Source organism: Colius striatus, chromosome 1, assembly GCF_028858725.1.
Source record: "Colius striatus isolate bColStr4 chromosome 1, bColStr4.1.hap1, whole genome shotgun sequence".
Lineage (NCBI taxonomy): Eukaryota > Metazoa > Chordata > Aves > Coliiformes > Coliidae > Colius > Colius striatus.
Genome location: NC_084759.1, coordinates 112,081,656 through 112,094,226, shown reverse-complemented (window position 1 = coordinate 112,094,226; position 12,571 = coordinate 112,081,656). Strand labels below are relative to the sequence as shown.

General features: G+C 36.1%; 1 protein-coding gene across 3 annotated transcripts in view; it reads left to right on the top strand.

Annotated features, from left to right (window-relative positions):
• Positions 1 to 12,571, top strand: part of EPHA3 (EPH receptor A3) — a 228,443-nt gene that overhangs the window by 185,110 nt on the left and 30,762 nt on the right. For all 3 annotated transcript variants that reach the window (XM_062003347.1, XM_062003338.1, XM_062003357.1), the window contains exons 10-11: positions 2,812 to 2,937; positions 9,543 to 9,728. In XM_062003347.1, coding sequence (XP_061859331.1) covers positions 2,812 to 2,937; positions 9,543 to 9,728 — 312 coding nt within the window. The remainder of the gene's footprint in view (positions 1 to 2,811; positions 2,938 to 9,542; positions 9,729 to 12,571) is intronic.

Genomic DNA, 12,571 nt, shown 5'->3' with positions numbered 1-12,571 from the left:
TCGAACTGTATATTTGTATTGCTTAGCATATTGTACAGTTGATTTTTTTGCACACAACAGTAACACTGTACAGTCTGCAAGAAAGGGAGATCCTTCCTCACCAAATACAGTTGAATTCACATTTTAATAAGGGATTTACCTGCAGTAGTTGGAAATTAAAACTGCTTCCTAATCCCCGTGACAATGGAGTAACTGCTCTCTGACTGTTCATATTACTATTATTTTAAGTTTTGGACCCCTCCTTATCTCCAGAGAGCCATGAGCATGCATATCCACATTACGTGTGCTCTTTTCCTTACACTGTCAGGAGATACTCAAGCTTGAACTATGAGTTTGCTTTGAGCAGCCCAATAACCACTAACCAACTAGTCTATATGGTTACATGTGGCCCACGGAATTAATGCTTTATCATCCAAATTTAATGAGGTTATAAAATAAAAGCAACCAGTAAAAAAAGTGTCACAGACAAATAACAGGTCAGAATTTGCTCTCCTTACTCCCACACAATGGAAAGCTGCAATCACTATTCTTAAACATGTCAGTGCTGTTAAATTCCTGTGGATTGAATTGCTTTTAATTTGGCTTTAGATATTTATGTACTGCTTTCTGAGTAGTGCCATGCTGATTCACTGTGTAGTAAGAAAAGAGCCAATCCTGGACATGGTATTTCTGTTGGAAATTCTTGAAAATAATTTGTTGATTTTGCAGACATTTATCTGTTAGGATTTGTATGTATGTGCATGTGTGGCTGTTGAAACCTTATTCTGCTAAATTACAGTCTTTTTCAAAGGGTAAGAAAATTGTTCCTATGAACTGAGAAAGGATAAAGTAACTTCCATGGCTATTGTAAACTTTCAGCATCTTAAATACAGCAGCTGGTTTATTTCAGTCAGTTTATTCTGAATTACTTTTAAAAAGGCTCCAGCCATGAACTATTCCCGGCAGCCTTATTACAAATCCTATAATATGACTTCAAAGGAGCAGAAATGTTTCACATCCTCAGATCCTCTCCCTTTGCCTTCTTTGGCTAGGCCCTTTTTATTTTTTTACTACCTTTAGGGCAATTCATGCTGTTAAAATGAAAATGTAAATTATTATGTTTGCACAGAATGAGCTGTAAAGTAGCACAGCTTAACACATGTGCATGTGTTTATTATCTGTTTTTCATGACAGAACCCAGTTACTATACAGGCTGCCCTTAATTACTGGTGTGAAGGGATTATTCTCCTTGCAGTCACCATCACCTGATCTTGAGAACCTTTGGGGTCAGCATTAAAAATCTGCAGCCCAAAACCCCACAGTGCAGAAGTTTTTAATTGTTGTTATTTTTATTGGGGGTATGAGGAAGGTTGTAATGTACATTCAGCATGGACGGAAAAGAGCATTTACAAGATTTTTAACCAACAGTAATATACAGCCAATTACTTTTTGTTTTACTTGCAAGTAATTCTGTAATCATCAGGCTCTTGAAGGAAACACAGTCATCGGCTTTTAATGCCACGCACACGCAGCCCTTGTGTTAAGAACGTGGCTCTTAATTTGCATTGCTTTCGAGGCAATTAGCTTGGGAACTCAGTTTTATCATTTCTTTGTCAATTCTGAGGCCAATAAATATCTATAAAATGGATTTTTTTTTTTTTACATACACTTGGGATTGTTTGACAAAACAATGGTGTACTCTAACTAATGGTCCAGAGGGTTTTTTTCCCATCTGTGTAACCCCAGCAAAGAAAGATTTGACTATTCTAGCAGTCAACAAATTTATGCAGTATAATAATGCCAAGCTATTCGTGAGTGAGCTAAGGCAGTGTTAGTAAGAAGAATTAATATATTTTACAAGACCAACTGGTACAGTTAGGAAAAGCTGGAATATATGTCCAGGAAGGCAGGTTTTGTGTCAGAAGCTGAGAATGTCAAGCTGGATCTAACAGTTGTTTCACTTTCTGTTAACAAAACATCTTTGTGTTCTAAAATGAATGCAGGGACAGGCATATAAGGTTCCGGGTATAAGCACATGCAAGACCTTAAGCTTGGGAGGGGGAATGAGGCTATGCTTGGCCTTCGGCATTTTTGCTGGAGGGAAAGATTGGGAATCATGATCCCAGTCCTGCTGGCAGAAGAAATGTTGGAGAGCTTGAAATTGCCCTTAAAATCATTCAGTTGTTTGAACTAGTTCTTGCCCCGGGCAAACAGAACGTTCCCTGGCCAGAAAACTGTTGCGAGGGTCAAAATAATAATATGGATGTTAGGTTGACTGAGCACTAGAACCAGACTTATTAAATAAGGACTGCTGGCTGCCATCCCTGTATGTATGAGCAGAGAGATTAAGCTGCCTTTGTTCATGTCTCATTTTCTTTTCTTGTCCATGTTGTTGGAGGACTTGGAAAGAAAATGTTTCAGTTAATGTGCTCTCCTCAATATATGCCTAAGAACTTTTCAGGTTGACTGTAGCATCATACATTTTGTTCCTTACCTCTTCATTGTTACCTTGAAAAGGACCATGTGAGATAGCATCTAGACGCAGCAAACTGAAAGGGATAGATAGTAATTTAATATTAGAAAAGCAATTAAAGATAGCAAGTGCAGATATATTTAAGATCAATTTTTGGACTTCTGTGCAGTAGCTACTTTAGAGTCCCTGGTTTCACTCTATGTTATGTTTCCTGAAGGGCCATCAAAAGCAGTTTGATTTGAAGAAGCAGTATATACCCTTTAATTCTATTGATTTGGTTTCAATTGTCTCCTGAGCTTTCTTTAGAAGGATTAATTAAGTCTAAGTAACATTTTCTCTCTGAATTTGTTTTTACACAGTAAAACTCCCAGGCCTGAGAACTTACGTAGATCCGCATACGTATGAGGATCCCAATCAAGCTGTGCATGAATTTGCCAAGGAACTAGATGCTTCTAATATATCCATTGATAAAGTAGTTGGAGCAGGTAATGACCAACAGATACATTGAACTAAAGATAGCTTTTTTGCTGTATATACTGTTTTATATCTTTGATATTATACTTGTGGCTGGAAAGAAAACACTCTAAAATCATAAAATTAGAAGGACATACTACTGATTTTGGAGCATGTGAAAAGTTAAGACCTTACAGTTCAATTCTTTTTCCCCAAAGAAAGCAGCTACCAGGGCAGTTTTTCAAAGGACACACATCATCCCAGACTGGATGCAGCACTGTTCGGAGTGAAAGTTAGTTCAGCCTCACTTCTGCTTTTTAAAATCTGTAAGCACAGAAAATGGCATCAACTGTAAAGATGTTTTTGGTTTTTACCTTAAAAGGTCTGTTTTATTATGCCCATGATTCTGAGTGAAACCACAAAGTCATTTCATACCAGTCACCACACATCCATCAGACTGCAGTGACCTTTGGTCATTGGGTTGATTTTGGTCACTGCTTTGGATTTGAATTATCGATTTAGGAGGAAAGGGTTGTCTGTCTGATAACTGATTGTCTAAGTCATACAGATGATATAGATTGTTTGGTTTACTGAAAACTAACTGTCAAACTGAGCAGATTTTGTAGCAGAAAAGCCAGATTACAGAACGTCTGGTCACACTGAGTTGTCCATGTTGCAGTGTACCATGTAGTTCCTGACAGGATATGTACTTGCTCCTTGAGGTGAAGTGGTTGATCGTCTCATCAAGTCAGAAGACCACGAGGTGTATGTTTTCCTGCTAAATTAAAGCATTTGTGGGAAGTACTATTGATTTTTAATCCATTGAAAAGTACTAATTTTTTTATTATAGATTTTTTCTTTTCTCTACATTTACTATTTGAATTAAAATAATTAGATGTGAGACAGACTCCTAGTGCACAGCAAAAGATTTTCATTAAAAAAAAAGAAAAAGAAACAAGTTTCTGCACTCAGTACCTCTCCTGAATCACCCAGTAAAAACAAACAGTATTCATCCTTTCTTACTACAACTATTCAACTGCTTGTATGTAATTAGATTGTTTTCTACAAGGGTTGAATTTTTGTTGTGGTGCTGCTTTTAATTTTGCCCCACAAGAGTGCACTGTTCTCCATCATCTTCAGTCAAGGCAGCAAAGTTCTATTTACTACATGTAATAGAGAATTAATATGGGTATAGAGAAGGGAGTTGCTGAAAATCTAAGTCCAAGAGCAGTGTAAGATTTTCAGGAGTCTTCATTCACAAACATAAGCTTTCTAAACTTGGCCTGTATGCAGTATGTGAATCTAAAAAACAAATTATAGGACTAAATTCTATGTCATATTTTACAGCTCATTGTTCAGACCTATTTTTAATCAGACTGTACATGAGACTGAGAATTAAAGCAAAATTCACCAAATACCGCCTCTAAAAATGGAGGCAAAGTTTTCTGAGAGGCTTGTAAAACCAAATACGTCCTGAAAGAGTTAAATGGCTTAAAAATATAAGTTTGCTTTACTCCACTGAAAGTGACAGTAGGTTGCTGCAGGTCCTCTACATTGATGCTTGGACTCAAGATGAAATAAAGCTGTTTATTGGAGACCATGACTCAGATTCATGTAGCTTCATCTATATATGGCATTACAGCTAACATTATTAGCAGTTGCCAGAGATGCCAACAGGAAGAGACAAGCAGAGAAGAGCAGATGAAAATTTTTCTATAGAATACTAGGAGCTTCCAAAATGCATTCGTAGCATCATTTTACAGTGCTGTCACGATCAGCATGTGTTAGCTTTTGAATTCAAAGTGAGTGCCTCTAAGGCTGCTTCTGCAGAAATACTCCTTTCCTCCCCAGAAGCAGAAAGGCATTTCCTGTCTCTTACTTGAGTCAATGACTTATTTGAGTAAATGTCTTGGTCTTTTCCTGCTCTTCAAGTGTGAATGAAATTATAAAAAGACAGTGATTTGAGAAGAAGGGATTCATTTAACTGCATTGAAGTGCGACATAAGTAATGAGACCTTCAAGTCAGGGAAGTAATCTTGATATTCTGAGGTATTTTTCCAAGTAGCTTTTCACAGCTTATCCAGAAGTCTCTGAGAATAGAGGGCAGCTTATATAGCTTTGAAAACATCCCCAAATGTAACAAGGAAATACTCTTGTCCAAAAGAACCTCAAGAAAAGCACAAGGGATTTTAGTGGAAGGCTAAGCATAAGAAAACTGAGGTCAGGAGCCACTTTTTCTCATTTTTCTTTACAGTAATTCCTTCTTTTAAAGCAGCACAGTTGTTTTTATGGATCCAGTTCAGCAAATCATTTCGTTTAAATCCAAGAGAATACCACAGAAAGTACTTTCTTGATTTGGGATAGATTTAAGTATGTGCTTTACTGAACATGAAAGCAAACATGTGCTTTTCTTTCAAAGTTTAAGCACATTTGTAGAATAAGATCTTATTGATCAAAATATTTCTAAAATTTATGGGCTACCTGGTCATGAATTTATTATGAAAGTTTTCAGTGTCTCAGTGAAGACTTGTAGAATGTTGCTGAAGTTCACAAACATTATGAAACATTCGGTTTAGGTGCCTCTCCAAGTCCAGGGGAGTTCCGTGCACAGCAGTACAGTCGTGATTTAAAACACAGTACAGTAAAGAGAGTAGCGAATTTCACAGTCATCTTTTACTTGTCCCCTGAGTCTAAATGCACTGCAAATACCATTCACTGATGCAGTAATTTAATAAGAAATTAGGATCTCCTGAAAAGAGATCTTTATATCGTGAACAGCCCTCTTAATAATATTTATTTGCTTTCCATGTGTAAACAGACATATCGGTCTGCAGAGCAGGTTATACAATGTTTTTGTGTGTAGCATAATAAAAAGTAAACATTTAGGAAAGGTTTTACATGAAAAATATCAACATCATCTCTTAAAATCAGTGCCTGGTTTTCTACCTTCCAACTCAAACACAAGTCCTTATTCCTCCTAAACAGTTTCTGATAAGATCCAATCTGTTTATTGCTAAGACCATTTAATAATGATTTGCAGAGAAAAGATATAGTGCAACTGCATGCCATTATGGGTACTGAGCAGATAGACTCATTGAGCACCCACAGTGTCCTGGCTATGAAAGAACCAGATGTTAACATAGTTGGGCCGCTCCACGAACTTTTCCCAAAGAAATCATTTGGCAGGAAATAAAACTCATTTTATATTCACAGACAACAGTAAGCTCCATTGCTATGGAGGGTTCAGCTTTTAGTCTCTTGCAGCATCCACTGGCCTGAAGGCACTTGTGGAATCCGATTAATCACCAAAGTTTCACATTGTGCAGCCATGGCTAAATGGAACTGTGTTGATGGACATTAACCATAGCCTTTTCCTTCTCTAAAGTTGAATGAATATCAGATATATGATTCCAGTCAGAAATGAAGGGTTGATTGCTGAATTGCTTGCTGAAATCATAACTATATTCTCCATTGACAGTAACTGAATAATAGTTTTAAGAGGTTAGCTTGATATAGCTTTTAGGACCATTAAAATATAGAAAAAAGGGAATATGAACCTGGACAAGATTTATTTTAATAGCTTTTTCCCTTTGGTTTTCAAGATACACTTTGGTTTTCCTCTTTGTGATACTCTAACGGTTTTGAGGTGGGGTTAGTATTTGAACTGAAACAATGTTTGCTCTTGGTAAAGTATACTAATCATTCCGACTTGCAGAGGTTGAATATTTTTAATTAAGAACTCTGAAAAGAGCTCAACACCTATTAGTTATTAGTTTAAAAATCATTTTCCAATATGCTACCAGTCTTGGCAGACTGAAATACAAATAACTTTAGAAAAAAAAATATAAATGCTATTTTAGTAGTATATATTTATATACAGATATACCCTGGTTTTATGGTTTTTTGTTATCTCATTAATAGCACAGTACCACTCCTAGAGGACAAAGCAGCTGAGCAGTTGGTGACAATATATGGTGACTTTCAGTTCTATGCTGGTGACTCAAATCTAACCTAGGTTAGCAACAGGGAAAGGTCATTGCCCTATGACACATTTGTTCAGGTTTTTTGGTTAAATTGGCTGTCTAACATAGAAATCTTAGAAAATTAAGCTGAAAAATGACCTCAGAGGTCATTAAGTCCACACCCTTGCTCAAAACAGAGCTTGTTTAGGTGCTCTTCTTGACAGATACTTATTCTTTACAATCACCAAGATAAAATAGCTTATAACCTCTCCCCCAAAAAATCTTATGTACCTTTGTTGTGGTTTAACCCTAGCCAGCAACAAAGCACCATGCAGCCACTCCCTCACTCCTCCCCTTCACAGTGGGATGAGGAAGAGAATAAAAAATAAAAATAAAAAAGTTTAATAATTAAAATTAAATAAAATATAATAATAAAACATATAATTGTGGTAGTCATGAGAAGGAATATAACTAAAAAAAAAAAAGAGAAAAATAAACCCCCCAAAAAAAAAATCTCAAGTGCTGCCCAATGCAATTGCCCACCATTCATTGACCAATACCTGAGCAGCAATCCACCCCTCCCCAACAACTTCTTCCAGTTTAAATACTGGACATGACGTCCTATGGTATGCAATAGCCGTTCAGCTGGTTTGGATCAGCTCTCCTGTCTATGCTCCTTTCCAGTTTCTTGTGCAGCTTCTCACTGGCAGAGTCCAGGAAACTGAAAAGTCCTTAACACAAGGTAATTGCAAAGTAGCAACCACCAAAACAGCTGTGTGTTATCAACATCGTTCTCACACTGCATCCAAAACACAGCACTGTATCAGCTAGCAGGAAGGAAATTATCTTAGCTGCAACCAGAATTACTATACAAGTGTCCTTAGTGTTAGGATCTTTTTTTCTGATCCAAGTGACCTTTGTTGTAATTTGCAACTATTCTTTGGTTTGCCTCATGTATAGAAAAAGGAGTTGATGTCCATCTCATTTATAACCATAATTTTGATAAGCCAAAATTGCTGTCATGTCTCTCTCTTCTCATGTTGTATACAGATAACACCAGTTCCTTCAGCTTTGAATGTGAACAGACAGCCTCAACTTTTAATATTCTGGTCATTGTTATTACTCCCTTTATCATTCCTGATTTCCAGTGCCACAAAAAGGGCACAGACTCTAATGCCAGCCATGTTTGTGGCAAGTTGATGAAAGAATAATATCAATTTTGAGATAAATGAGCTGAATGTAAAATGTATCCCTTGTGCTACAACGTCTGAAGTCAACGGTGAAGGGCAGTCAATCCCTCACACGTTTCTGAGCATTAAATCTGTGAAGATCAACATGATTTAAATTTACTCATTAAAATTATCCATGGGTTTTTGTCATTTGTAGTTTCACAGATGTTTCTTCATGTAAGCATAAAGAAAGAATCACTGTGGGCAAATGAGCTCCAAGAGCCTTTGCTCTTCAGAGGCCTGGTAATGCTATTTATTGCTTTTAGGATTATTATACATTAAGATGAGAAAAGCTCATGTATAAATAGTATAATCAATTGTTCCATAATGTTTCATTTGCAAATAAAAACCAAATTCCCGTTTTGCATAAAAATGATGCCAGCTATATTTAGATTTAAAGGGTTTATTTTTTTCTGAGTCAAACTTTCTATGTGAGGCCACTTGACAAAACATGCCATATGAGAGGCTATTTATATTTAGATTGCATGAATTTTGACAAAAGGCATGTCTTGTTGGAAAATAAGTGTTAAAGTCCTCCAGTACACCCTCAAGTTTTTGGAAATTAAAAAAACCACCACAGAACAAAACACCTTTCTTCTCTGTTCAGTGAAGTGTTTTCTTTGTCTTTAAAGATAAATAATCATGCAGGGCAATCCTTGCCATTATATTTCTTGTACATGATATCCATTTCCTGATTTCATTGTATTTTTCCTTATTTCAATTATTTTACCATTAAAACAAGGAGACAAAATGTTGCTACTGTAATTTTAACAGGGATGTTGTATATACAGTTTATTATATCATATGAGATCTGAGATGGGACGATGGATGATCAGGAATCAAAAATCAGTTGCTGCTCAAGTATTTTTTAATATACCGAAACATCCTTAAATGTAGTGAGTACAATATTCATGGTGGATTATCCCATAGTGACAACATATATTTGCATGATTAGGTCCAACTGAATAATAATAGAACAAAGTCAGTCTTTATGGATTTCTTTTTTTCTTTGCAGCTGTGTAGATAAATTCTTTTGGTGTGAAATATCTTACTCCTTTAATTGAAATGAGTAAAATAACTGCAAACTCTACAATTTCTTTTTGATAGAAATGAAGAATATAATGTTCACAAGGATGCATTAATCTCTTGTCTCAAAGTACATCAACTGAAACAAAAAAGGAATTTTCTGGTGATGTTTATGTATTCATCTGCTTTGCAGTCATCTGGATATGCACTGTAAATAAATGACATTGTCCAGTTAGCCAGCTGGAGAACCCGAACATGGAAATGTTAAGTAGTTTTCCGAAGGCCTCCTTTGGAGGTCTGATCTGTCGCCTACAAGTAAACATCACACTTCTAGGGACATTTGCTGAAAACTAAGTCATCTTTCTTAAATTCCCATGCAATAACTACATTTTACGTTTTCTCATTTTTTGACTTTTTTAGGGGAATTTGGAGAAGTATGCAGTGGACGCCTAAAGCTACCTTCTAAAAAAGAAATTTCAGTGGCTATCAAAACCCTGAAAGTTGGCTACACAGAAAAACAGAGAAGGGACTTCCTGGGAGAAGCAAGCATCATGGGGCAGTTTGACCATCCTAATATCATTAGATTAGAAGGAGTCGTCACTAAAAGTAAGTTATGATGAGGGTTTTGCATGGAAGGTGTCACTGGAGGTCCCTTCCAACTTAAATTATTCTGTGATTCAATCATATTTCAGTGAAGAGTAAAAAAGAAGTAAAGAAATGGAACCATCCACATTTATCTTCCGCAAACACTTCCAGAAGTTTTTGTTATAAGTCTGTCGATATGTATCAAATGTCCTTCAAAATAGGTAACAGCAGAAACACGTAGCTTGGCTTTTGTAATGTATATATTCTATGTCCTCAAAAGCATAAAAAAAAAAATTACCCACGTGAATGCAATAGCTAAACCCACAGTAGTGGATCTAATGAAGAATGGTGTCAGAGGCAATTGCCCACAGTGCAGCAGCAGGACCTTCGCTGTCATGCTGCTCTCAGTCTGCAGAGAATTTAGAAACAATACACTAGGCTGATGAGCTGGGATAAAATAGGGAATAAAAATAGCCTGCTTGAAAAAAAATGGAGACTATGGAGAAAAAGGTGTTTTTTTCTGAAGAGTACTACAGATCAGGAATAAACTGACAGGATTAATAAACTCCAGAGCTATAAATTGTTCCGCAGTGTCCAAGAGGCACTTGCTGATAATCTTTTAGGAGTCATGGAGTCTGCTGTCTTCAGGTTTCCTAATTGCACTGAAGCAATGCGTTCTACTTTCAACTAAATCATCAGGTTTTATCATTAGCACAAATTAATGAACAGCCTACCTGGCTACAGCAACTGATACCAGTAAATTAGTAAATTGAAACTTTTTCCTAAGTGGTTTTCATGCAGGGAATACACCATGTGATATTCAGTATGTACCACTATGAGGCATTTTAAAGATCCTGATCCTCCAGAATTTATACATCTTAGTAAAAATCTCAAAAAAACTCTTGGGGCTTTGGTGTGTCAGTAGTAAAATTGATTGCATCTTTTGCTTATATATATATATATATATATATTCACTGGTAGACATTTTCTAAATCTGCCTTTGAGTGATTTTGTTGTGGGGTTGGGATTTTTGTTAAAGCATATTTTGGTCTATGTGTATGATAACAAATCACCTTCTCTTTTTGAGGAAAAAAAAAAAAGTAATTGAGCCTCTATCTGGATTCAGTAGCTTTGTGGAAAAGTAATGTATTTAAAGAACCCTCTCCAGTTCTACTTTTTTTTAAGATAACAGCAAGCTGTAACAGCCATTCCTGCATGGTGATGTCAGTCTTAGAGTTCCATGTCAGCCACAGCAGCCTTCTCTAAGCCACTCAGATCCTGCATACTTTTTTCCTTATATGTAAATGGTGGTATGTGGTGCTGGCGATGCTGCCTCATTTAGGCAAGTTCTGGCTCTTGTTGCTCATGCTGCTGATTGTCCCCTACTGAAAGGTGAAAAGACAGAAATAGGAGTGGAAAAGAGAGACTACGTGATGTATCAAAATTGGCTTGTTCTGTAAGATGTAAATTAAAAAACTTTCTAAAATTCTATTGCAGCATAAAGTGGTAACTTTAATGATCAAATCCTGCAGTAGTCATTAGGTGGGAGATCAATAAGATCTTGTATGAGGTACTATTAAAAAAACAATTCAAGAATGCTGTGAAATGTTTCAGGGGAGTGGAAAAAATGGGCAAGATTTTTCCTAGTTCATCTAGAGGACTCTGCCAACAAAGCAGCTCCTTGCCTTCCCAGTGAACTGCTTGGAATGTATTGAGAACATTTCCAGTTTAACTAGGTGGAAGTATACCAGATACTTTTTTTTTAAGTAACAGGTTTTACTTGGTATAAACAATCTTCTGCTTTATAATTGTGTGAGTCAAGGTTTCACAAACATAGGCATGGAAGAGTTTCATAGCTTACTGCAACAAATTATAAGAAAAATCCCACACTAATTTGTGTATAAAGAACTAGTGAAAGTTATATAAAATGCTATATTTTATGAAGACACATAATTGCAATAATAATGCATTATCTAGGTCTGCCTCTTGAAAGCCTATTTTACCAATTTAAATAACTAAGAGGTTATTTTTCAGCTTAGGTCTCATGGTCCCATTAGAAAAGGACTGACAGATCTGCCTGGGTAAATCCAAGCTATTTCCTGCTTTTTAATGATACACACTTTATACAATCAAAATAACATTTGCAGTCCCAAAATTACTTCAGCTAAAATCTATCTCATCGCATTCTGTATTTCCATGGCACTTGAGAAAATAATTGCTGTGTATGCAGGAATTTGTGCATGGCTTTTGAATGTGCATTACTAATTTTCTCTGTATTCTGTATAAGTGACTATTAGTAAGTTTGCTACTCAGCTGTATTCACAGCAGGCTGCTGTCTGTTTTAAGGGGATTGGGAATGCCAGCTGCCTATTACATTTAAGAATGTGAGAACAAGCTCTGAATATTCCCAGCTGAAATGAATAAAAGCCTCAGGGATACAACACCCTCTCTAGATAGCTTAAATACAGGAGTTAAGAAAAATGCTCTGGAACTATTTGTATCCATTTTACTGGGTAAAATTATAGGACATAAATGCAAGTAAAGATAATTTATTTTCTTTAGCATTCTGTAGAGCAATGGACAAGAAGGTTGTTGGATTTTATTTCTTTTTAAACAAACCAATATAATAACAAATTAGCAACTGTTCATATTTTTACATAATACGAATCTCAAAAGTGTTAGTTTATGCACGGTCAATAGATAACCTATGGGGTGTTTGCTGGATCACTCTCAGTACAGGTAATGCATGATAAACAGGCGATACAACCTTTGTTGCATTAACAAAATTCTTTTTGACAGACAACCCTTAGCAATGATCTAGTTTTTCATACTCAGCAGATCTTCTAAAGCAACTCCCAATAACT